Raw genomic sequence first — 23,449 nt, forward strand, 5'->3', positions numbered from 1 at the left:
CAGTGGAATGAGAGAGGCAGAAATAAGGGATTGACCGTCTCTGTGGCCCGAGTCCCAATGCGTGAGGTTGTATTGTACTTTGAAACCCAAGCGATGTCCGAGCACCCGCTTCGAGTGAGGTCTAAAGCAATATGGGTTGTTGGTTGATGCGAGGTGTTTAGGCTACTTCAATGGAGATTACTGGTATGAGACTTGGAAGTAACAGGTAGCAGTCGAAGCTTGACCTGAATGATTGTATCGACTAGCTAGCTGTGATTGTGGCTGGGGTGGCAGGTCGCAGGGTGCGACCGCGACCCCGGCCACTCGGAGCCGGAGCGACCCGCCTGGGCTAGTTCGGCACCGGAATGCGGGTCGGTGGATCATCGATGACACCTTCATTTATGGTCAACTCAGGTAGCTTGATACAGCACGATCCTGACATCCGAGCTAGAAACCGAGACTGAGAAGTTCCCATTCAGGTAGAAACTAGATTTGATGGTCACACTCGATTCCTTATTTTCATACATCAAGGCAATACTCGCCAACTTTACGTGGAATTATGGCAGCGTGTGCGATCAAGCCGCAAAGGCATCTCTTCAACCGTGTAATCCTACAACTCCATGTGCTCCAAAATGATTTTATACTCCTTTCTTTGCTTCGGCTTCTTCAGGAAGTTTTCTTTGAAACGTCCCACAGCCCGAGCCAGCTTTTGGAAGAGGTACTTTTCTGATATCCATGCCGCGACCAAGTAAACGCCCCCGAGTAGAATCATGAAGAGCTCAAAGTCCCAGCTTGTCTTGGTAAGTTGCATCAGGTGCCTTACTGAATGCCCCGGGCCAATGATCATCCATATTGTGATTGATAGGGTTGCCACGATGGTTGTCATGAATGGCCCTTATTATTGTTAGTTCCTTGGACAAATGTTGCTGCAATCCGACTTCACCTACAGTTCGTCATCGCCTTTTCTCTGAAAGGAGGGCCCGCGTTGAGGACCACACCCGCCAAGATGTACTCGAAACAGGACACCAGAAATAGAACCGTGTTTTCCGAGTTCTTGATATTCGACTTGTCATGGTTGACACGTGGGGGTACGTACCTTTTCTTTGAGTTAGCAGTGCGTAAAGATGATGGTGGGAGCAAGGTAGGAAGCGCTCACCATGACTGCTTTCGCACGGCGACATATACAGCAGTTTGCACGAGTATACAAATGACCATCTGGCCCAGTAACGGTATGAGCACCTTGCGAGAGACGAGGTCTGCAGTTGGTCGCTTTCGTGACAGAACAGGGTATGGCCCAGCCCAGCTCACTACGATACTTATAAGCGTTTTATTCAACGGTTCTGAACTAGATTCATGACTTACTGAAAATGGCAATAGGAAGAATCAACAGTAGATCAATGAACAGGAACTAAAGAGTGATCAGCCAGTGATGACGCTTTGGGCGATCATGTCAACTTACTTGAAAGTCACCGAGATTAGAAGCTGTAGCATAAAGAAAGCTGACGGACGTGAACTGGATGGCCGAGTACAAACTCATGTACTTGAAGCAACTGAAACTCGTCACAAGTGCAGCACGACCCTCGCTAAAGATATGTGTTATGATGATACTCTGCTTCGTGGGTGGTGAAAACACTTACCGGATAACCTGGGGAACGCAACCGATGTCGAAGACGCGTGACGTGAACGGAGCTGCAACAGAAGCTTCCGCCTCTGAGAGGGAGATGCCGACATCTGCAGCCTTGAGAGCGCCGCAATCATTCGCACCGTCACCACAAAAGCCACAGCAGTACCCGATCGCTTGCAATTTCTCAACCAGTTCGTGCTTCTCATCTGGAGACATGCGCGCGAAAACTCGACCACGGACCAGCATCTGAGATCGTAAGCATAGGCAGCCAGGTGGCACGCTCCGGGGGATGAACATACTCTCTGCAACACCAACGGAGGCGCGAAGTCCACAATCCAGCGAAAAATCTCGCCGCTGACTGCTAGAGAGTAATTGCGGATGTCATTGATGTTGTATGCCAATGATGCGTCGACGTCAGCCGGAGGTGGTAGTGGCTGTGCAACAAAGTTAGCTTTACAACAATGTCTTTAGAATTGTAATGAACTTGCAAGAAGAGTCTGTTCGTTCAGCTGGAAACCCCCGTTATCAATGCTCTCCCACCGTAGCCGAGCCTTTGGGTCACCGGCGTTGCCTGCTTACTGTTAGACTCAATCAGATACCTCACTTGTCGCCACTTGCCTTCTATGAATCTCGGAACGAAGCAGTGCGCAGTCTTGTTGATCAAGTTGCATTCACGAGCAACACTGATGGCAGTCAAGATGTTGTCACCTGTCACCATCGTCGTACTGATGTTCGATTCCAGTAGCTCAGTCAGTACAGGCGCTGTGGTCGGCTTGAGCTTGTTTTCGAAAATAATGAAACCAGTGAATTCCAGTTGAGACTCGGCCTCGTGTCGCTTCATTTTCTGGGCTTTGACCCAGCTGAGTTTTGGAATATGGCGAGCTGCGCAGCCAATGACGCGATAACCCTTGTGTGTATAGTAGGCAAGCTGATCATCATAGTCGACTGGGACTATGTGTTGAAGAGGACATTCAAGGTCAGTAGTGCCTTTCGAGGTACACCTAAATCAGTTCGGTAGATATTGATCACTCACAGCTGTCTTCGCGACATATTTCCCGCATGCATTCAGGAGCGCCTTTGACATATATGTCCCCACTTTGCTGTCCAAACTGTCGAACTATGACGCTTGCTCTACGGAGCTGCGAAACGAATTCGAAGGACCTTAGTACCCCCAACTCAAGCAATTGCTGGTTAAGTGGGTTAGTCTAGCTTTGATCGACAGGGGTCCGCAGCCTACCGATTGATCTCCTTGTTGAGTGGCGCCTCGCAGAAGAGCATCATGCTCAGCTGGAGGTCGGGCGACTGACGGCGAAAGGCTGCCCTGGTCTTGGTCGTCTGCCTCGTTGGGACTTTGTTTGCCTTCTTCGAAAGACCACCTTGTAAACTCAAACATTTTGAGGTCAAGTGGATCACCCATCAGCTCGTCGTCCACAGACCTCAACGAGTGGCAAGTTGCCATGGTGTACAAGGCTGCCCTCAATTTTGACATCTGGGCTGGAACGCCGGCCTGCGCCTGTACGAACGACGATGGATCGGTAAGCACCTCCGTGAACCTGCCTGTTACTGTTGATGCAACCCGAACACCGAGTATGTCCAATCCGTCCTCTGTTAGGGTGCCGGTCTTGTCAAAGCACATGATGTCAATCTTACCACCTACGTTGACCCGCTGTGGACTGATGCAAAAGATTTGTTTCTTCTTCAGTCGGCTCAGCGCGAAGTTGGTCCCAATGGTGAGCGTCGCGGGTAGCGCTGGCGGCACCACGATTGTGATAAGATCGAGAGCACGGACGATGATGAGGTGCCAGGCAAGGTGCAGCCGCAGGAAATTGAAGAGAGAGGCGATGAAACCAAGCATGGCTACGATAGCCATGACACTGATGTACCGGAAAGAGTCTCTGTAGAATTTGAAGCCGGATGGTTTGGGGAAGAGCATGGATCGTACAAGGGATCCCTTCGTGGTGCTGAATCCCGTTCTGACCACGAGTGCGAGGGCGACAGCGTCACCATCACGCTCTTCCTGCGGTCGCCGGGCGCGAATGATCTTGGTACCACAGAAGAGGAAGTGTTTGCCAATCTCTGGCGACACGGTCGGTGCAGCCAAATCGAGACTATACATCGTCTCATCGGTGGCCGGTGTTTTAGACACAGGGACCGATTCACCTGAGAGCGAGATGTAAGCCAAACAAGTTTCACTCATGCGGAAGTAGGACTTGCGAGTGAAACTCACCTGTCAGCATGCTCTCGTTAACGATGCAGTCTCCGCTCAAAAGCAAGCCGTCGCTCGGAAATTGAGTCAGATTTGGGTCGCTGACCTCGTAAACGTCACCAGGCACGAGCTCACTCGAGGATACAAATCGCCCTATGTCCGTCAGGATTTCGAGCAAGTTTATACGGCAGCTGAGTCCTTACAGAAACCATTTCGAAGTACACGCACGTCGCACTCGAAGCGAGAAATCTCGCGGAGTCGTTTCATCGTCTGTTTCATTAGCCTCCGGTCACACCAACAAAAGACAATGGTGAATTCGACCTACCGCTTTGGTTTCAATGAGGGTGGTGGCAATACTTCCAAACGACATTAGGAAGATAGCCACGGCGTAGTAATAATATTCGTCAAGAGACCACAGAATCAGGCTAGCAATCTGAAAGACGTAGAAAGGATGGAAAACCTGGAACGATCAGTATCTCGACCTACCACCACAAACGATTTCTTACCTCATCTACGAGCAACTGCGGCGTTGATTTTTGCTCAATATCAATTAGGTTATTCCCAAAAACAACTGCTCGCAGTCCCTTCTCATCACTGTCTATGCCAGCACGCACGGCGCGAGGATCGGTCCAATTCGGGTCAACCCAGCCGTTGAATATGACAAACTTGTCCTTTTGCTGGTTGAAGTACAAGCGAACATAACGATAGTTGAGCATGCGTAATTCGGTGATGATTGGGTCGTAATCATCATCTACCCCGTAGCTCTTTCCAGTGTGGCCAAAGATGGTAGACATAGGTCTACCGTACAGCTTTTTGTCTACGTCCATCAGGGCAAATTCTCCCCATTGATTCTAGACGAAGTCAGCTCATGTGCAACAATAGGGAGAATGCATAGTTTACCTCGACAACAACCCAGTCACACTCGGCCAGTGGAGACGGCAGACCCAAAAGTTTTACATGCCATCTAGGAAACCATCTGAGTAGTAGCCAAGCAACACCAGCAGTGCATAGGCAAAGTGCGACATAAGCAGTGAAGCCAAGTCGACTTGTCCGAAAGCCAGCAATGGCAATGGTAAGGTCCTCATTCACCATGTAGACCTTCTGGCTTAAACGATCTCCACCAAGGCTCTTGTTGGTCATGCCACTGTCCTGGCGCAATAGGCGGGCGTGAACAGACGATCTTGAGTGCGTTGACGATCGCCTGCGTTGGGACATGTAATCATCGATGGTTTCGCCGTTTTCGTAATCAGCGTAGCTTTCCTCCTCGTCACCAAACGCAAAGTCTCCCACATCTGACAGGCTTTGGCGTTCATCTTCGAACGAAGTAGGAGAGGCTTCGGGTTCATCGTGATAGTATGCAAAACTCGTCGTCGAGTCAGCACGAGGCCGTCGATGGGAGAAGGCTGAAACGCTGGTAGGAAGGCTTTCGGCCATAGGACCAGAGAAAAGCTACAGACAGTATGATCAGCGTCAATACGCAATTGGAGATGGGACTTGGGTTTGTCTGACTTCGTCATGAGCCATCTCCACCTCCTCGAAGATGCTCGTTGAGCTTTGATTCGAGTCGAGCCGGTAGAGCGGCGCATGGCCATTCCTCGATGTAGAGGAGGCACGATGATGCCCATTCTCTCCTGGCGCAGGCATATCTGCAACTTCCTCAGGGCGATCTAGTCGCCGTAATGGTATCGAAGGTTCCAGCTCGAGAGACAAGAGGTTGAAGGCGTGGCTGGACTGCCGAAACGAGGTTCGAGTTGAGAGAAGCGGTGTTGTAAATTTGGCGAGAGCGGCACATACCCGTGGGTCAAAACGCTTAGTTGGGTTGAGAGAGTTAGAAGAAACAGCTAAGGGAAGCTCGAGGAAGCTATGCTGTGTTGCGCTGCGATGCGATTTCGGAGTTTGGGGGGGGGGGGTCGATGGAGAGGTCAAGAAAGTCAACGCGGATGCCCGCACGGTCGGCTCAATCGTCCTCAAACTGGATGATTTCTAGCTCGAGCTCGCGAAGGAGCAAGGAAAAGCCAGGCACCCGTAGCTGTCTTACTGAGCTACGGAGATTGTATGTTGGCATATCGCATACTTAAGTGCTCCAAGAGTAAAGCGACTTAAGTTGGCATGGAAGAAGTTTTGCAGGTTCTCAGAGATTGTGAGGCGACTGGAGTAAGGTAGGCAGGTTTCTCCGTCCTTAGGTAAGGTAGCTAGCTATCTATCATGGGTAATTGTACCTCGAAAGGATGTGACGACACTTTCATGAACCTTACGTGCTTACCTAAGGTAACTCAAGCTGCTTGCGAAGGTAAGCAACCGTATCATGCGAGCACGGTGGCTGGGCAACTAGGTACCTAGGCCACCTCCTGCACTGATAGGAAACGAACCGCTGGAATTTGCGAAGGGCGGAATGGCGTAGGTGTCAGGGTGGGAGGGGTGGCAGAGGGGAGGGGAATTCTGTCCCGTCGAAATTTTAGGTAAGCAACCCTCGGCATATGCCGACGGAGACCTTTGCGGGTAACCACCTCAAAGGCAATAGGTATCGAACAAAACCATGCACCGACCTGGTCTAAATCAACATTGATGGGAATGATCGTTGCAAGACAGTTCTATACCGGGTATATATCTAGCTACATAGCGGGGGACTTGTCTGATAGATGACGATACTTTGGATGCTGTCCAGGTTGCGCAGGACGAACGGGAGGGAGCGCTGTGACTGAGATACCTAGGTATAGGTACCTAGGTAGTAGCCCCAGTGGCCCCCGCTGCAATCCCCGCATTACCTCACTTGGTCAGCGCCAGCCACGTATGGGTATCGTAGGTAAGTATGGAATCAATGCTGAGATTGCCTGTGTCAAATTTGCTGGAATGATATGGTTTGACTGGTATCGAGTGGTATGTTTCGCTGTTTTTCTATTGGAAGCTGTGCAGTCATGCAGCGACAAAGAGGTATTCAGAGCCCCAGGGCAGTTTTCGAAGGTCGCTGTTGATTCTTCTGTTAAGATCAAACCTTCTCAACACGTCTGGCCAATAAACGCTACCTCTCAAGAGAGCCCAGCCCAGTGATGCGGGACTGCCTAGGTGCCTGCCCGCCTTATTTAGGCTACCTTTCGGATAACCAGTGCTGCACCACCTGGTGTACATGCCTCCTCCATACCTACCAGGTTACCTAAGGTATCTTAGGTTTGTACGGATAGTTGAGGTAGGTAGGCATGGTGCCTTAGGTACCTACCTATCTTGCCTCATGAGGTTCAATTGCATAGAACTGTCTGCCCGGCACCCCGGCCCCCTTGGCTCAGGTCGTCTTTGTGGAAGTCGCTCGCAGTGGAATCCATTGGCAGCACGCTACCCGCTGTGCCCGCCATGCCCGCCTAACCATAGGAGGAGCCCAGGCGCCAACTTGCGGTACCCGCCCCAACGGAGGAGAAAGCCTCTCTCCCAATTTTTTTTTTCCAATACCACACATTACCTTCCCCCCCACCAAAATAAAGTCAACTGCGCATCTACAACTTCCCACGTTCGGCACCGTTCTCTACCCTGCCATCTCCATCAACCGCAACCTCCCTTCAAGATCAGCCCAGGACTTCTCTGTCCCACGCCTCTTGTGGTTTCACTCTATTATCGAATACGAACGATCAAAAGATTCGAACGCACATAATGGCTGAGCCCATCCGTAACAAGCGCCTTGATCCGGCCACCGCGCCGTAAGTCACAAATCTTGCGGCACTGTTCTTCCCGGTGGCGAGGGGTCGCTTCCTTAGGCTTCCCTTGCCCCATTCCACGACCACCATGGCTGACATCTACTCTTGAGCATACAGTACGCCGCAAAATACCCCCCTTCAAAATGCGCCCATTTCGTCGCATGCCCAGCAGCCTGGCGTCGCCAGCATCAAGGAGGGTATGTACCAAAACCCCCGCTGCAATGTTCAACTCTTGTCTTTCTTGCGCGCACTTTGGGGCCTCACCTCTAGAGACACCCGCCCCTCTATCGACCCGTTACTGACGTGCACCCATTTCACAGAGGATCTCGATCGTGCCGCTGCCGCCTCCATCTTTGCTCAGAATCCCAAGCTCGTCCAGATGATCCAAGGAAGACTTGGTTCTCTCGTTGGCCGATCCTCCGGCTACATCGAGTCGCTGCCTCCCCAGGTGCGTCGCCGTGTTGCCGGCCTCAAAGGCATCCAGAAGGAACACTCTAAGCTTGAGGCCGAATTTCAAGAGGAGGTTCTCCAGCTCGAGAAGAAGTACTTTGCCAAGTTCACTCCTCTCTACGAGAAGCGTGCCAAGGTTGTCAACGGTGCCTCTGAGCCTACAGAGGAGGAGATCAAGGCCGGCGAGGAGGATGACGAGGATGATGATGAGGAGGTTGAGGAAGCTGAGAAGACCGAGAAGGCTGCCGAATCCACTGAGCCGGTTTCTGGTATCCCTGAGTTCTGGTTGTCTGCCATGAAGAACCAAATTTCTCTCGCCGAGATGATTACCGATCGCGACGAGGCCGCTCTCAAGCACCTGATCGATATCCGCATGGAATATCTCGACAAGCCCGGCTTCCGCCTTATCTTCGAATTTGCCGACAATGAGTTCTTCACAAACAAGACCGTCACCAAGACGTACTTTTACCAAAGTGAAAGCGGCTACGGCGGTGACTTCATCTACGACCATGCTGAGGGTGATAAGATTGAGTGGAAGGAGGGCAAGGATTTGACTGTCAGAGTCGAGAGCAAGAAGCAGAGAAACAAGAGTAAGCTCTTCACACATACCGCCCATCGCGATGCACCTGCTAATCCCTCTTTCAGACACCAAGCAGACCCGAATTGTCAAGAAGACGGTGCCCACCGAATCCTTCTTCAACTTCTTCTCTCCCCCCCAGGCCCCGGCCGACGAGGATGATGACGCTGCTTCTGACATCGAGGAGCGCCTCGAGCTTGATTACCAACTCGGTGAAGACATCAAGGAGAAGCTCATTCCCCGTGCCATTGACTGGTTCACCGGCGAGGCTTTGGCCTTTGAAGAGCTCGACGATGATGACCTGGAGGGTGACTTCGACGATGAAGACGACGAGGACGAGGATGATCTTAGTGAGGACCGTGACGAGGATGAGGAGTCCGAGGATGACGTAAGTGACGTGTAACCCGAGGATCCTATGATGGCAGACGCTAATCCATACTTCAGGACGACACCGGCAAGCCCAAGCAGGAGGCGGCTGAATGCAAGCAGAGCTGAGCGACGACTATCGGTCGGCCGGATTGCTAGGTTCTTCACGTTCATGACAGACTTCATTAGGGGAGTGCGTGATGGTCATGCTCTGATTCTTTCGCGTCATGAAAGGCGGCGGCGTCACGCTTGGCGCCACGTCAACAAACCCGCTTTGAGGGTTAAGCCAAGCAGAGCAGCATTGAATGGATGAGCTTCTCGCTTGATAGATGGTAATTGACGTTTTGGTCTCAAACATTCTCAACGAAACGGCCATCTTACGTTCTGGTCATGAATGATGCTATACGTCGGTGCTAAAATGGATTTGTAGAAAGGGTGTTCACTCGAATTTTCCTTCATGTAAAACGGGTAGGGGCATTAACAATGGAAGCAATAGACAGGAAATAAGTCACATAAGCAAATCTTCCTATTACTTGCATCTCCAAGGTGGGGTGGGACGGTGCCCGGGCATGTTCCCGCATATGGCTGTGGGCCACTCCAACCCTCAGCTCGCTCGTGTACTGCGCGTAATTTAGAAGGATACAATAAGCATGCTCTCTGGGGCATCATCACTATATCGCAGCAATTGGAGCGCCTGGTCGTATATGTAAGTGACTTGGAAGGCATAGAGGAATCTTATTTCCATTGTCAGGATGTCGCCCTGGGGCTCAACGGTTGTGACCAATATGGAAGCTCCGTAGAGTGTCGGGGAGTTGAAGGGCGGACGCGGCGGTGCATGCGGACTTCTAGAAGGTCGGAGCGGCCGTTGGACTAACCAGCACTTTATGGAAATGATTTGGACGACGAAGCCGCATAGGTCGATGTGCGGTCCGGGATCGGCACTCTGGTCAGGTCAGTGACTTTGGTTAAGGTAGGTAGGCACGTAGGTAGGTAAGGTAAGGTAACAAGAGCAACTATCTTAGTCAAAGCATATCCTACACCAAGTAGAATTTTAATGCGTCGGCCAAATCTTCAAACAAGCCGCGACCCACGCAAAGGAGGTGTCGTGGCCAGTCCCGTCTCATGCTTGTTGTGTGGTGTGCCATCTGCGCCGGCGCCGGAGGAAATTGGATTGGTTTTTTTTTTCCCTTCCTCCCTTTCTCTCTTCAACCCACCTGCTGAGGAGCAGTGAGTCAACCCCAGGCCCAGACTGCCCCAGAAGGCAACTCATGCTTGGCTGGAATGAGTAAGGTGGTAAGTTGAGGTAGCCTCTGAGTCTGAAGAGTCGAGTCTGCGACCGAGTGCCGGACACCTTGAGGGATGTTGCCGGCCTTCGGGCGTGCTCCGCTGGCAGGTCGGACTTTATTCACTGTGCGAGCCTAAGCAGATGGTTGGAGCCGCGCATGAATTCTTTTCCATTTGGCGGATTTCTACTGTCCACCACCGACCTCCGCACCGTGTAAAGACAGTGCCCACATGCGGCGGGAGAATCCCGGACCACCTGCCCACAACATCGGGGTCTGTCTCGCTGGATCCTTCCCTTTGTGGTGCCCCCCACAGGCGTCCAGCAGACCGCACGCCAATGACCTTACAAAAAGGGCAGCGCGAGGTACCTCAAGCATGCTAAATAATAGTGAAGATACATGCATTGGACTGGAAACAGTCATCGGGTACCACCTTCCACTCCCAAGCTTTGGTATGGTAGGTACCTCATTATTTTACATCAGTCACGGCCCTCCGTCTCACATCCCGCGTCATTTTGGCTACTTGACATGAGGTGATTAAAAAACTTCCTCCTCCCAGAACCATTTCCAAAATTTTACCTCTGCCCATTGCCTTGGTTGTCCCTGTTTTCTGCTCATCTAGCAATCTTGTCGTATACCAGTCGGCGCTCTACTTCTCCCTTCGACTTCACACCCAACAACAGCCCAGCAGCTCTTGATCTGGCAGCTTTCGCGTGCTTCTATTTGCCCCGCATCGAAAAATCGTACTGCCCCTCCATCCCATCCATCTTGCTCACACAGCAAGACCAGTACAACCCACACATAATGAGCTCAGCACAAGACATCACCGGCGCATCTGCGCATGGAAGACAGCTCGAAGTCTCCGCTAGCTTGGGACTTTCAACTTCGCCAACCGCCACTTTCACCTCCCCCCCTTCAAGCTTCGCTAGAGCCGGCACTGCTCTTGCCCAGAGGCCAGCCCCCAAGCTTCTGAAGCCCTTCAACACCCAAGACATCAAGATTTTGCTTCTCGAAAATGTCAATCAAACAGGAAAAGATATCCTGACCGAGCAAGGTTACCAGGTCGAGGCTCTCAAGACCTCTCTCCCCGAAGACCAACTCATTGAGAAGATTCGGTAGGCCTCTCCCTTGCCTCGTAGTCTGATGAGAAGAGTGATAGAATGCCTCATACTCATGCAATGTGATCATCCAGGGACGTGCATGTCATTGGTATTCGCTCCAAGACCAAGTTGACCGAGAAGGTCCTGCGTGAGGCCAAGAACCTGCTCGTCATTGGCTGCTTCTGCATCGGCACGAACCAGGTCAACCTCGAATACGCTGCCGCCCATGGTATTGCTGTCTTCAACTCCCCCTTCGCCAATTCGCGCAGTGTTGCAGAGCTCGTTATTGCCGAAATTATCACTCTGGCCCGTCAGCTTGGTGACCGCTCCAACGAGATGCACCGCGGCACCTGGAACAAGGTCAGCTCCAAGTGCTGGGAAATCCGTGGCAAGACGCTCGGTACGTAATCTTGCCATGCCTGACCTCTGCATCATCAAACGGTGCGGAGGATGCACTATCAATTGCTGACTGTAGATTAGGCATTGTGGGTTATGGCCACATTGGCTCGCAGCTTTCGGTCCTGGCCGAGGCTATGGGCATGAACGTCGTTTACTATGATGTCGTGAACCTGATGGCACTAGGAACCGCGACCCAAGTACCCACCTTAGAAGCCTTGCTCGAGGAGGCCGACTTCGTTACTTTGCACGTGCCTGAGCTGCCAGAGACTAAGAACCTGATCTCTACTGCTCAGCTCGAGAAGATGAAGACTGGCGCTTACTTAATCAACGCCAGTCGCGGCAGCGTTGTCGACATCCAGGCTCTGATTAACGCCATGCGCTCTGGCAAGATCGCTGGTGCTGCTCTTGATGTCTACCCCAACGAGCCGGCGGCCAACGGCGACTACTTTAACAGCTCACTCAACACATGGGGCGAGGATCTGCGTAGCCTGAACAACATCATTTTGACGCCACACATTGGTGGCAGCACCGAGGAGGCCCAGCGCGCTATTGGTGTCGAAGGTAAGGAATACATCCAGGGGTTGCTCAAGCATGAAAACTAACCTCGAATTAGTTGCCGAGGCGCTTGTCCGCTATATCAACCAGGGCACCACGCTCAACAGTGTTAACCTGCCTGAGGTTAACCTGAGATCATTGACTTTGGATGAGCCCGACCACGCTCGTGTAAGCAACCCTTGGCACGACGTGGCCGCTAACAGAAAGCTGATCAAAAAATTCAGGTCATCTATATTCACCGCAATGTTCCCGGTGTCTTGCGCAGAGGTGAGAGAATGCCCATGATTCGTACAGTTAGTATACGTGTGGAGTGCTAACGGACGGCAGTTAACGAGATTCTTGGCAACCACAATGTTGACAAGCAGATTTCCGACAGCAGAGGCGACGTGAGTTGCATTGGAAGGCGAGCATGGAATCCGGTCTGCTCCGGTCTGCTAACTTAGCGCTAGATTGCATACCTCATGGCCGATGTGAGCAGCGTCAAGGCCGAGGACATCAAGGAGATCAACGACGGTCTGGATTCTCTGAGCTGTGAGTACAAACCCGGACATGCGGTCGCGAGTTTCAAAGTCACTCACACAAGGATCCAGCACGCATCATGACCCGTGTCTTGTACTAGACGCGCGTGTAGAAGCTATGGCATTGGTAAGGCGTTTGTGATGAAGATTCATGGTTCGTGAAGAAAAACAAAGGTTCTCAGCGACCCAAGACAGCATCTCAACATGTCGATATGGGATCTGGGCACTTTGGATAAGGGAGTACCGGGTTTCACATCAACTTGAAGGCATATAAAAGCTGGTCGTTACATAAACATGGGCATGGCTGGGAAGGAATCAATATGGTAGAAGTTACAACGAGACAGAACGGAACCAACATTTGCAATTACAGAGCACACGACCCCGTTGCATGGTGCGGACGTTATAACATACATCCATGGCACAAGGTAAGGACAGCCCCTAATACCGACTGTCCCGCCATGGACACTACCTTACTGTGCACGTGCTTGGCTGGTTATGCATACCTGCTCAGTGCCTCAGGAAAGCAGATGAACATGGCGGTGAGTATTAGCAATGAACAGCCTATCAGAAGTGAGAGTTGGCAAAAGGGGTCAGGCTAACTCGGAAATTGTGTTGATGCAGCGGAGCCGAGCCCGGGCCTCAAGTCCACAACGCATGAGCACGCCCCTCTCCGCTTCCCCCAAATTATAATGGATGAAGAAGATCGATCTCCATTGACAAGAGACAAAGAGGAGTACATGGTTGACCGCTGACGAGGGAGCGGAAAATGGCTGATACTGGTCAGCTTACGAAAGCCAGTGTCGGATCCTTAGAGCAAAACACAAGGGCTTGGGCAAACGAAACATGTGATCAATCGGGCGGTCACTGTTCTGCCAGCTGCTGGATGCCATGAGCTCGTGAGCCAGTGATGATGGTATGAGCGGTATCCGGCAGGCAGCTTGGACAGCATTGTTTGCATGGAAAATGGCATGACGGGAAATACTGGCACGGTGTGAAATTCCAAGCGGTATGGAGCTGAGTGAAATACGCCCTCTGAATACACAGGTTTGACGGGGAGCAAAGTGGATGGCGAAAGGGGCTGCAGGGGACTTGGGGAGGGTAGGATGGGACCTATGAAGATAACCCAGGCGGCAAGGGCAAGGGCAGGCGTTTGGTGATGGATACAGGCAATTCACTTGTACATATCAAAGGACACTATGCTTCCTAAATGTTGTTGAAATCGGGCATTTTGCACACAACGACATAAAGTCTGGAAAATGAAGCAGCGCTGAGTATGACCATGTCGAAGGATACAAGCGTATATTCGGGCTTGGTTCAGCGTGTGAGAGGGGAGATAGCGTGCGGGTAGAGAGACTGTGTGTGTGAACAATACGGTGCATAGCGCAAAGAAGGATCCACAGGTATTGCCATACGTTAAGATAGGGCGCTAGGACAGCAAGGAAAGGAGACATCACTGTGACTGACAACAACGGCGCGTTGGCGAACTGACGGGGTGCGTCTGAGGGTCAGCATGTCTGTGGTTTCCGGCTGGGTAGCTTGGGACGAAAGCTCTCAGCACGCCTTTCCTTGGATTTCCTGGACGCTTTTCAGCCGCCTGGCGCAGACCCGAGAGTGACGGTTGTTTCAACCTTCGTCTTTGTTGGTTGTCAGCCAGCCAGATTTTGCGGCTCATAAGGCGTCTCGGTGCTTTGATATCTAGGCACTGTACGCTACATCGAGCTGGACTGGCCTATAGGAATTCGAGGGTTCAACTATCGAAGAGATGAAGAGCCAGTAAGGAAAGTGAAACTTGACCGAATGGAATGAATGGTGCTGCTGACGACATTGTTATCTCATCAATCCCTTCAAGCTACCTGCAATGGTGCCTATATGGTCTCATGCCAGAATACTTCCAATACCAACCATGGTGCGAACTCGGGGTGCTCAGTGCAGAAAGCCTCTTCGACTTTTCTTGGCTGTCACCAATGAAGGAGCCGAATGTCACGAAAGGCAGCTAGAAGCTGGCCGGAGTAGGAGCCTGATTTGGGTTGACTTATCAATTTGGTCGGATGCTTTAAACTACCTTACGGATGCCACCAAGACAGAATGGTTTAGCTGCTGACCTACGGCGGCCGGACCATCCCCTTCCCGTCCGCCCGGCGAAGACGTCAAAGGAAACTCACAATAGAGAATTCGAGGTTGAAAGACAACAGTTTGAGCATAGGTGGATTCGAGTCTCCGTAGTTAGTCTGACTGGCTCATACCTATTGTCGCCTTCCAAGATTGGTCCGACCATTCAGGAGGATCTTCTCTTCGGCCGTGAAGTAGTGATATAGTTAATTCCGGGGCACCTTGAATTGAGATTAACTTGCCTCGCCTTGCCTCAAACCAATAGCAGTGTCTCTACCCTGCCTGGCACTGTTGAAGTCTGTTCCCCTCCGCTATCTGGACGCGTCTAGTACCCCGAAAGACACTATCTTTAGACCCGCGCTGCATTACCTAAGGCAAGGTACCACGGATACCAATGGAACACGGGAATCCTCGTTATAGGGTGGACACAAGATACCGCTTCAGACACTGTCCTAAGGTAACTGGGCTTAGTACACTAAGACCCCTTACTGCCACTGCCTACCTCAGGTACCCACGTACCTAAGGTAGGTACCTACATTTGCAGCGGCCAGAAACATCACCTCACCTCACCTCAGGGCGCTCGTCCCTCCAACTGGCCAAGCCCAGCTCTCTCGCACCTGGCGTTTTTACCTGGTGCCCCTGTCCACGTCCGCCTCCACGTCCGTTAGAATCTCAAAAAGTTGTCCAGTTCTGTTGTTCACACCAGGTACAGCCGTCCTCCTTTCTTCAGCTGCCATTGATCTACCCGCCCCTTTCACGTCCTATCCTTCGCCTTTACATCTGCGTGCAATCTATCCCGAATTGTCAAATTCTTGGAGATAATCCCGCTGGTCGTTCATTGAACATTGCGTAGCGTGCACTCTCATTCTCTTGTCTCTCTTGTTACCTCCCATCCTTCATCAATCATCTTTTACAAAGGCCCCATACAAACCGTACCCATAAGGTTGGTACCAAATCTAGGCTGGCCTGCCCTTCATCTCCAAAGCCACCTTCCATCTACCTCGTCTCCTACTCCTCCATCTTCTCATCCCCTACCTCGACGACCAACGCGAAGCAGACGACGACGACGACTACGATCGAGACAGCGATAGTAGCGAGTCCCACACACAAGACAGGCCAACGGTTTTTGCCTCTGGCAATTACCATAACCAATCTCTCTCGCAACTCTTGCCCACTCGCTTGCCCATGAATCTCACGAATTGCTCCGAGCTCCCAGCCCTAGACCTACCGAATCCCATCCGCCAATCTTCCCGGGAATACTAGTTCTCCTCCATCGCCATCTCCGGTACTCAGTCCATCGATCACCTTCGAAGCTGTCACAATGTCAGAGAACTACGATGTCGGAACGCGGGCGTGGCAGCCTGATGCTACAGAGGGCTGGGTCGCGTCCGAGGTTGTCAACAAGACTCAAGATGGCTCAAAGGTTAAGCTTGTTTTCAAGCTGGACAATGGCGAGGTACGGTCTCTCTAATGCCCTGGCCAGGCCTACAAACGCGTATTGACGACCAGATAGGAGAAGACGGTTGAGGTCACCGCCGAGGCCCTCCAGAAAGGCGATTCATCCCTGCCTCCCCTGATGAATCCGACCATGCTCGAGGCCAGCGACGACTTGACGAATTTGTCCCATCTCAACGAGCCTGCAGGTACAGTACTTCCCTTGAATTGATACTCTAGCGATGCCATAGCTGACTCTGCGTGCCTCTAGTCTTGCAAGCCATCCGCCTTCGATATGCCCAGAAGGAAATTTACACATACAGTGGAATCGTCCTGATCGCGGCGAACCCTTTCGCGAGAGTAGACTCGCTCTACGTCCCAGGCATGGTTCAGGTCTATGCTGGCAAGCAGAGAGCAACGCAAGCACCGCACTTGTTCGCCATTGCAGAAGAAGCTTTCATGTAGGGCAACCTGTTCTCGCGCTATGTCATGACGGTAGTCACAGAATATTGGCTAACGGTTTGCAGTGATATGGTGCGAAGCGGAAAGAACCAGACTGTTGTCGTGTCGGGAGAGTCCGGTGCTGGAAAAACGGTCAGCGCCAAGTACATTATGCGATACTTCGCAACCAGAGAATCCCCTGACAACCCGGGAACGCGGTCCAAAAAAGGCGCCGAAGCTATGAGCGAAACAGAAGAACAGATCTTGGCTACGAATCCCATCATGGAGGCCTTCGGAAACGCAAAGACAACGCGCAACGATAACTCGTCACGATTTGGTAAATACATAGAGATTATGTTCGACGACAAAACCAACATCATTGGTGCTAAAATTCGCACCTATCTCCTCGAGCGATCCAGACTTGTCTTCCAACCCCTGAAGGAGCGCAATTACCACATTTTCTACCAGCTTGTTGCTGGTGCCTCAGACAAGGAGCGTCAGGATCTGCATCTGCTGCCCATTGAGGAGTTTGAGTATCTCAACCAGGGTAACTGCCCAACGATCGATGGCGTGGATGATAAGGCCGAGTTCGAGGCCACAAAGGCGTCTCTGCGGACAATCGGTGTCACCGACGCACAACAATCGGAGATCTTCAAACTCCTGTCTGGTCTGCTGCACCTCGGCAACATCAAGATTGGAGCCTCACGCAATGATAGTGTCCTCGCGCCGACAGAGCCCTCACTTGAATTGGCTTCATCGATTCTGGGTGTCAACGGAACTGAGTTTGCCAAGTGGATCGTCAAAAAGCAGCTGGTGACCAGAGGCGAAAAGATTACGTCAAACTTGACGCAGGCTCAAGCCATTGTCGTCCGTGATTCGGTAGCGAAGTTCATCTACTCCAGCCTTTTCGACTGGCTCGTCGACATCATCAACCACAGTCTGGCAACTGAAGAAGTCTTGAATCGCGTAATCTCATTCATCGGAGTGCTTGATATTTACGGCTTTGAACACTTCGCCAAGAACTCTTTCGAGCAATTCTGCATTAACTACGCCAACGAGAAGCTACAGCAAGAATTCAACCAACACGTTTTTAAGCTGGAGCAAGAGGAGTATCTAAGGGAAAAGATCGACTGGACTTTCATCGAGTTTTCCGACAATCAACCAGCCATTGATCTTATCGAAGGCAAGCTCGGTATCCTTTCCCTGCTGGATGAAGAGTCCCGTCTTCCCATGGGCTCCGACGAGCAGTTTGTTACGAAACTGCACCACAACTACGGCACCGACAAGCACAAGTTCTACAAAAAGCCTAGATTCGGCAAGTCCGCTTTCACTGTGTGCCACTATGCTGTGGATGTCACCTACGAATCTGAGGGTTTCATCGAAAAGAATCGGGACACCGTGCCTGATGAGCATATGGCGGTCCTCCGTGCCTCGACGAATAAGTTCCTTCGCGATGTTTTGGATGCAGCTTCTGCCGTCCGTGAAAAGGACGTCGCCTCCGCTTCATCGAGCTCAGTGAAGCCCGCCGCTGGTAGGAAGATCGGCGTGGCTGTCAACAGAAAGCCGACGCTGGGAGGTATCTTCCGTTCTTCGCTCATCGAGCTCATGAACACCATCAACAACACAGACGTTCACTACATTCGTTGCATCAAGCCTAACGAGGCGAAGGAGGCGTGGAAGTTTGAGGGCCCCATGGTCCTCAGTCAGTTGCGGGCCTGTGGTGTTCTCGAGACTGTTCGCATAAGTTGCGCTGGTTACCCCACTCGATGGACATACGAGGAATTTGCCCTGCGCTACTACATGCTTATCAACTCGGACCTGTGGGCGTCAGAGATTCGAGAAATGGCCAACGCTATCCTTACCAAGGCACTTGGCACCAGCTCTGGCAAAGGTTCCGACAAGTACCAGCTGGGCCTCACCAAGATCTTTTTCCGGGCCGGCATGCTCGCCTTCCTCGAGAACCTACGTACAAACCGTCTCAACGATTGCGCCATTCTCATTCAGAAGAACCTCCGTGCTAAGTTCTACCGCCGTCGCTACCTCGAGGCCCGCAAAGCCATCGTGACTTTTCAGTCCGCAGTGCGAGCCTACAACGCCCGGAACCAAGTCCAGGAGCTCCGCACCGTCAAAGCCGCAACAACAATACAGCGGGTTTGGCGTGGTCAACGGCAAAGAAAGGAGTACATACGCATCAGGAACGATGTCGTCCTGGCGCAAGCGGCGGCCAAAGGTTACCTTCGACGAAAAGAAATCATGGAGACCCGCGTAGGTAATGCGGCTATGCTCATTCAGCGTGTGTGGCGGTCTCGACGACAGGTCTTGGCTTGGAGGCAATACAGGAAGAAGGTCACTCTTATCCAAAGCCTGTGGCGTGGTAAACTCGCCCGTCGAGATTACAAGAAGACTCGGGAGGAAGCCCGTGATCTGAAGCAGATCTCGTACAAGCTCGAAAACAAGGTCGTCGAGCTGACTCAATCTCTCGGCACCATGAAGGCACAGAACAAGAACTTGTCGTCACAGGTGGAGAATTATGAGGGTCAAATCAAGGCGTGGAAGAACCGCCACAATGCCTTGGAGGCTCGGACGAAAGAGCTCCAGACCGAGGCTAACCAGGGTAGCATTGCAGTTGCAAGGCTGCAGGCAATGGAGGACGAGATGAAGAAGCTCCAGCAGAGCTTCGAGGAATCAACGTCCAATATTAAGAGAATGCAGGAGGAAGAGCGGGAGCTAAGAGAATCTCTGCGCTCTACGAGCACAGAGCTAGACACTGTTCGTCAACAGAGTGCACAGATCGAGAGCGAGAAGCTTTCACTGCGCCAGCAGCTCGCCGAACTGCAAGATCAGCTGGAACTGGCAAGAAGGCTAGCCCCGACCAACGGCGAGCTTGCCAACGGGGCTGTTCAGGCGCCGCCGTCGGCAGCGCCTGGCCTCATCAATCTTGTGTCCTCCAAGAAACCAAAGAGGAGGAGTGCTGGTGCCGAACCCAGCACAGCTGTGGACCGCTTCAGCGCTGCTTACAATCCCCGTCCCGTTTCGATGGCTATCACCAGCACTGCCCACAGACAGAACCTGCAGGGCACAGGCTTCATGCCTGGCGTCGATAACATCGAGCTCGAGCTCGAGACGCTCTTGGCTGACGAAGATGGTCTGAACGAGGAGGTCACCATGGGTCTCATCCGTAATCTCAAGATTCCTTCGCCCAACACTAATCCACCACCGTCTGACAAGGAGGTTCTTTTCCCCTCTTATCTCATCAACTTGGTTACCTCCGAGATGTGGAACAATGGCTTTGTCAAGGAGTCAGAGCGGTTCCTCGCCAATGTCATGCAGTCGATTCAGCAGGAAGTCATGCAGCATGACGGCGATGAGGCCATCAACCCGGGGGCCTTCTGGCTCTCCAACGTGCATGAAATGTTGTCGTTCGTTTTCCTTGCAGAAGACTGGTACGAAGCGCAGAAGACGGATAACTATGAGTACGATCGTCTTCTGGAAATTGTCAAGCACGACTTGGAGAGTTTGGAGTTCAATATCTACCACACCTGGATGAAGGTCTTGAAGAAGAAGCTGCAGAAGATGATCATCCCCGCCATCATTGAGTCTCAGTCGCTTCCGGGCTTTGTCACCAACGAAAGCAGTCGTTTCCTTGGCAAACTTCTTCAGTCCAACTCGACTCCCGCCTACAGCATGGACAACCTGCTTAGCTTACTCAACAGCGTGTTCCGCGCCATGAAGGCCTACTACCTCGAAGACTCTATCATTACGCAGACCATCACTGAACTACTTCGTCTCGTTGGCGTCACCGCCTTCAACGACCTCCTGATGAGACGCAACTTCCTCTCCTGGAAGCGTGGTCTTCAGATCAACTACAACATCACGCGTATCGAGGAGTGGTGTAAGAGTCACGATATGCCCGAGGGCACTCTGCAGTTAGAGCACTTAATGGTAATGCGCCCAAAACACGGCCTAATCAAGCAAAGCTAATCCTTTCTACAGCAAGCAACGAAGCTTCTTCAATTGAAGAAGGCAACCCTGAATGATATTGAGATTATTCAGGATATCTGCTGGATGTGAGTTGAATTCCGTTTCATATTCGACAAGGCTGTGTGGAAGTTGCTAACAAAATGTTCTCCACAGGCTGTCGCCCAACCAGATTCAAAAGCTCCTAAACCAGTACTTGGTCGCAGACTATGAGCAGCCCATCAACGGCGAGATCATGAAGGCTGTTGCCTCCAGAGTCACGGAAAAGAGTGACGTACTGCTGCTCCAAGCTGTCGACATGGACGATAGTGGACCGTACGAGATCGCCGAACCCAGAGTCATCACCGCTCTAGAGACTTATACTCCTTCATGTATGTGAACTGCAACAAAAGTCGTACCTGGTCTGGCCTCACTAACAATACATGAATAGGGCTTCAAACCCCACGACTGAAACGTCTTGCTGAGATTGTGTCTGCTCAAGCAATTGCTCAGCAAGAGAAGCTCGAGTACGACCCCGAGGACGACTTCGAGCCCAACGGCGACCTCGCTGAGGTTGATGAGGAAGACGTGGCCGCATAACCGTGTACAGCCAAACGATATTAGAAGATGACCTTGTCTGTCTTGATAAGTAGACAGGTAGGCAATAGGGCCTGCCCTGTAGAGTGTCCTGTCCTTGTTCTGCTCGCTGGTCTCTACCCAAAAATGGCCACTGAAATGATGACGACTATCAAGTGGGCGGTGGCCAGAAATGGGCGGTGGTGTGTCGGTAGCTTCTTTAGGGAGCTATGCCTGGTGATTTACTACGTCAGGTTGTCGCATGGATAATGTAGAAAGAAGCAATAGTTGTGATGGCGTCCAGTCTCATCGTGGATGTTGCCGATTGAGTGATTAAGAGGAAGTGGGGAAGATAGGGGGTTGGAAAGACCTGTGCAACAAACACACTCGCCCAGCCTATCCATGATCGAAAGCTTGGGGGGAACGGCGGCTCAGGCCCTGTAAAAGGAGCGCCCAATCTGTTTCCTATTCACGTAGCAAGCATTCAAGTGGCAGAGGCGGGATAAGGCTCCGCAATATTGCCAATACGTTATTTCCAAGTGCTTATTTCTCCTCCCACCCCTCAACGATTCAGTGCTCAGAGACTCTTGAACGCACAATTTGAGTAAATGTCATCTCATCTGCGTTGACAACGCGAACAACATATTCCCAACCTGGGAGCCGGAAGCCGTAGATAGATGCTTTGATTGCGGGCGGCAGGTTCGCGCCCCGCACGTGACCGTCACACACACACCAACCCTATCCATAAGTTGCTGTCAGAGCGCTGTAATTCATAGCGGGCATTTATGCTACCTTAAGTGGCCCTCATTGGACTCACTTACATGCAATGCAATAAACGAAGCTTTTCGCATCCCGTTTCGTTCTCTATCCTTTTCTACCTCCCTCCCAGCGGTACTCGACTTAACTATAGTCAGCCTGAAACCAGCACTATCCTCATTCGCTCAATTCAAACATCAAAACGAAACTTTTAATCGACATGAGAACGTCACCAAACATCATTGTCACTGGTACGCCAGGCGTGGGCAAGACGACGCACTGCGAAGAGCTCGCCAGGCGTACAGGCCTCAAGCACCTCTCGGTTAACCAAGTTGTCAAAGATCGGGAGTGCCATGAGGGCTGGGATGACGAGTTTCAGAGTTGGATTGTTGACGAGGACAAGGTTTGTCGTTCTGTAACATTCATCTATGGGAACTGAATTCCACCATTGCGAAAATCCTCACACTCAGCATCTCTGTTGCTTAGGTGTTCGCTGTACTGATGAATCTGGGGTCCAGTTGCTCGATGCCATCGAGGGAGACGTTCAGGATGGGGGCTACATTATTGACTGGCACGCCTGCGACTTGTTCCCCAAAAGTTGGATTGACCTCGTTGTTGTGCTGCGTGTGGATTCGACCACACTCTATGATCGTCTAGCAGCAAGGTAAGGGAGTCCTGTGTGGTCCCATGTTGTTCTTCGTCTACTTTCCCCCCCTCCGCCTCTTCCTCTTCGTCTTCGCAAACGAGTGGCAGCAAGGTCGTCAGTAAGGATGATGACGAGAGCTAACACGACTGGGTTGGCTCCATTCAGGAAATATCCCGAGACCAAACTCCAGGAAAATCTAGACTCGGAAATCATGGAGGTCTTGCTGCAAGAAGCCAGGGAGGCCTTCGATGAGGAGATAGTTGTGGAGCTTACAAGCAATACATCCGATGAAATGGAGACCAACATTTCGAGGGTTGAGGCATGGCTTGAGCAATGGAAGAAGGATCACTCGTCATGACGAGGTGGATGAGGACGACGGAGTGACGACGCATCAGGGAAAATGACTGCGAGCTTGGTCTCGTTGGGAAATCAAGTCTGTCGCGGGGAGGTGCCAGGGTAAAGAGATCTTCCTAATCGCACTACTTGTGAAAGTGCTGACCATGCTACATGGGAAAAGGAGCTACATAGATATGTTCGTATCCAAAATACCTTTAGGCGTTGTCTCTATGCAAGGTTTGGTTCCTACGCAAGGGTCTGCTTCGCAACAATTCTTATAATTGGGCCCATCACGCGCAAGTCTTCTCCTGTGCCTAGGACATCAGACGATGATGTATGCAACTAGACGATGTCAGTAAAGTGGATAATGCAACAGAGCGCTATCACATTCTCCGGCATTGAAGCAAAGTGTTCGATGGGGGCACGATGACTCTCTTACATACATAACACGAAT

At 51.6% G+C, this 23,449-nt stretch overlaps 6 protein-coding genes across 6 annotated transcripts; 4 read left to right on the forward strand and 2 right to left on the reverse strand.

Moving 5' to 3' along the window:
* Positions 1-589: 589 nt before the first annotated feature.
* CPAR01_08784 (ATPase) lies at positions 590-5,453 on the reverse strand (the record flags this gene model as incomplete). Its single annotated transcript, XM_060493051.1, has 16 exons — positions 590-873; positions 927-1,075; positions 1,136-1,286; positions 1,342-1,387; positions 1,439-1,562; positions 1,617-1,849; positions 1,903-2,054; positions 2,183-2,554; positions 2,637-2,790; positions 2,841-3,763; positions 3,831-3,962; positions 4,013-4,079; positions 4,135-4,269; positions 4,316-4,660; positions 4,710-5,258; positions 5,319-5,453. The coding sequence occupies 16 exons, from the start codon at positions 5,451-5,453 to the stop codon at positions 590-592; spliced, it is 3,951 nt and encodes a 1,316-aa protein (XP_060349421.1).
* A 1,995-nt stretch (positions 5,454-7,448) lies between these two features.
* Positions 7,449-9,014, forward strand: CPAR01_08785 (nucleosome assembly protein; the record flags this gene model as incomplete). The annotated part of the gene is made up of 4 exons (XM_060493052.1): positions 7,449-7,495; positions 7,610-8,532; positions 8,588-8,907; positions 8,964-9,014. 4 exons carry the CDS (start codon positions 7,449-7,451, stop codon positions 9,012-9,014), a joined length of 1,341 nt encoding a protein of 446 aa, XP_060349422.1.
* A 1,340-nt stretch (positions 9,015-10,354) lies between these two features.
* On the reverse strand, positions 10,355-10,591 carry CPAR01_08786 (uncharacterized protein; the record flags this gene model as incomplete). The annotated part of the gene is made up of 1 exon (XM_060493053.1): positions 10,355-10,591. The coding sequence occupies one exon, from the start codon at positions 10,589-10,591 to the stop codon at positions 10,355-10,357; it is 237 nt and encodes a 78-aa protein (XP_060349423.1).
* Positions 10,592-10,972: 381 nt separating this feature from the next.
* On the forward strand, positions 10,973-12,841 carry CPAR01_08787 (D-isomer specific 2-hydroxyacid dehydrogenase; the record flags this gene model as incomplete). Its single annotated transcript, XM_060493054.1, has 8 exons — positions 10,973-11,283; positions 11,361-11,668; positions 11,749-12,228; positions 12,281-12,390; positions 12,447-12,489; positions 12,550-12,608; positions 12,672-12,753; positions 12,813-12,841. 8 exons carry the CDS (start codon positions 10,973-10,975, stop codon positions 12,839-12,841), a joined length of 1,422 nt encoding a protein of 473 aa, XP_060349424.1.
* A 3,329-nt stretch (positions 12,842-16,170) lies between these two features.
* On the forward strand, positions 16,171-21,281 carry CPAR01_08788 (uncharacterized protein; the record flags this gene model as incomplete). The annotated part of the gene is made up of 7 exons (XM_060493055.1): positions 16,171-16,305; positions 16,363-16,492; positions 16,555-16,744; positions 16,811-20,666; positions 20,718-20,791; positions 20,859-21,073; positions 21,133-21,281. The coding sequence occupies 7 exons, from the start codon at positions 16,171-16,173 to the stop codon at positions 21,279-21,281; spliced, it is 4,749 nt and encodes a 1,582-aa protein (XP_060349425.1).
* A 952-nt stretch (positions 21,282-22,233) lies between these two features.
* CPAR01_08789 (POS9-activating factor FAP7) lies at positions 22,234-23,017 on the forward strand (the record flags this gene model as incomplete). Its single annotated transcript, XM_060493056.1, has 3 exons — positions 22,234-22,416; positions 22,532-22,677; positions 22,825-23,017. The coding sequence occupies 3 exons, from the start codon at positions 22,234-22,236 to the stop codon at positions 23,015-23,017; spliced, it is 522 nt and encodes a 173-aa protein (XP_060349426.1).
* Between the last annotated feature and the right edge of the window lie 432 nt (positions 23,018-23,449).

This window comes from Colletotrichum paranaense (assembly GCF_030867605.1).
Source record: "Colletotrichum paranaense strain IMI 384185 chromosome Unknown Scaffold_6.1, whole genome shotgun sequence".
Lineage (NCBI taxonomy): Eukaryota > Fungi > Ascomycota > Sordariomycetes > Glomerellales > Glomerellaceae > Colletotrichum > Colletotrichum paranaense.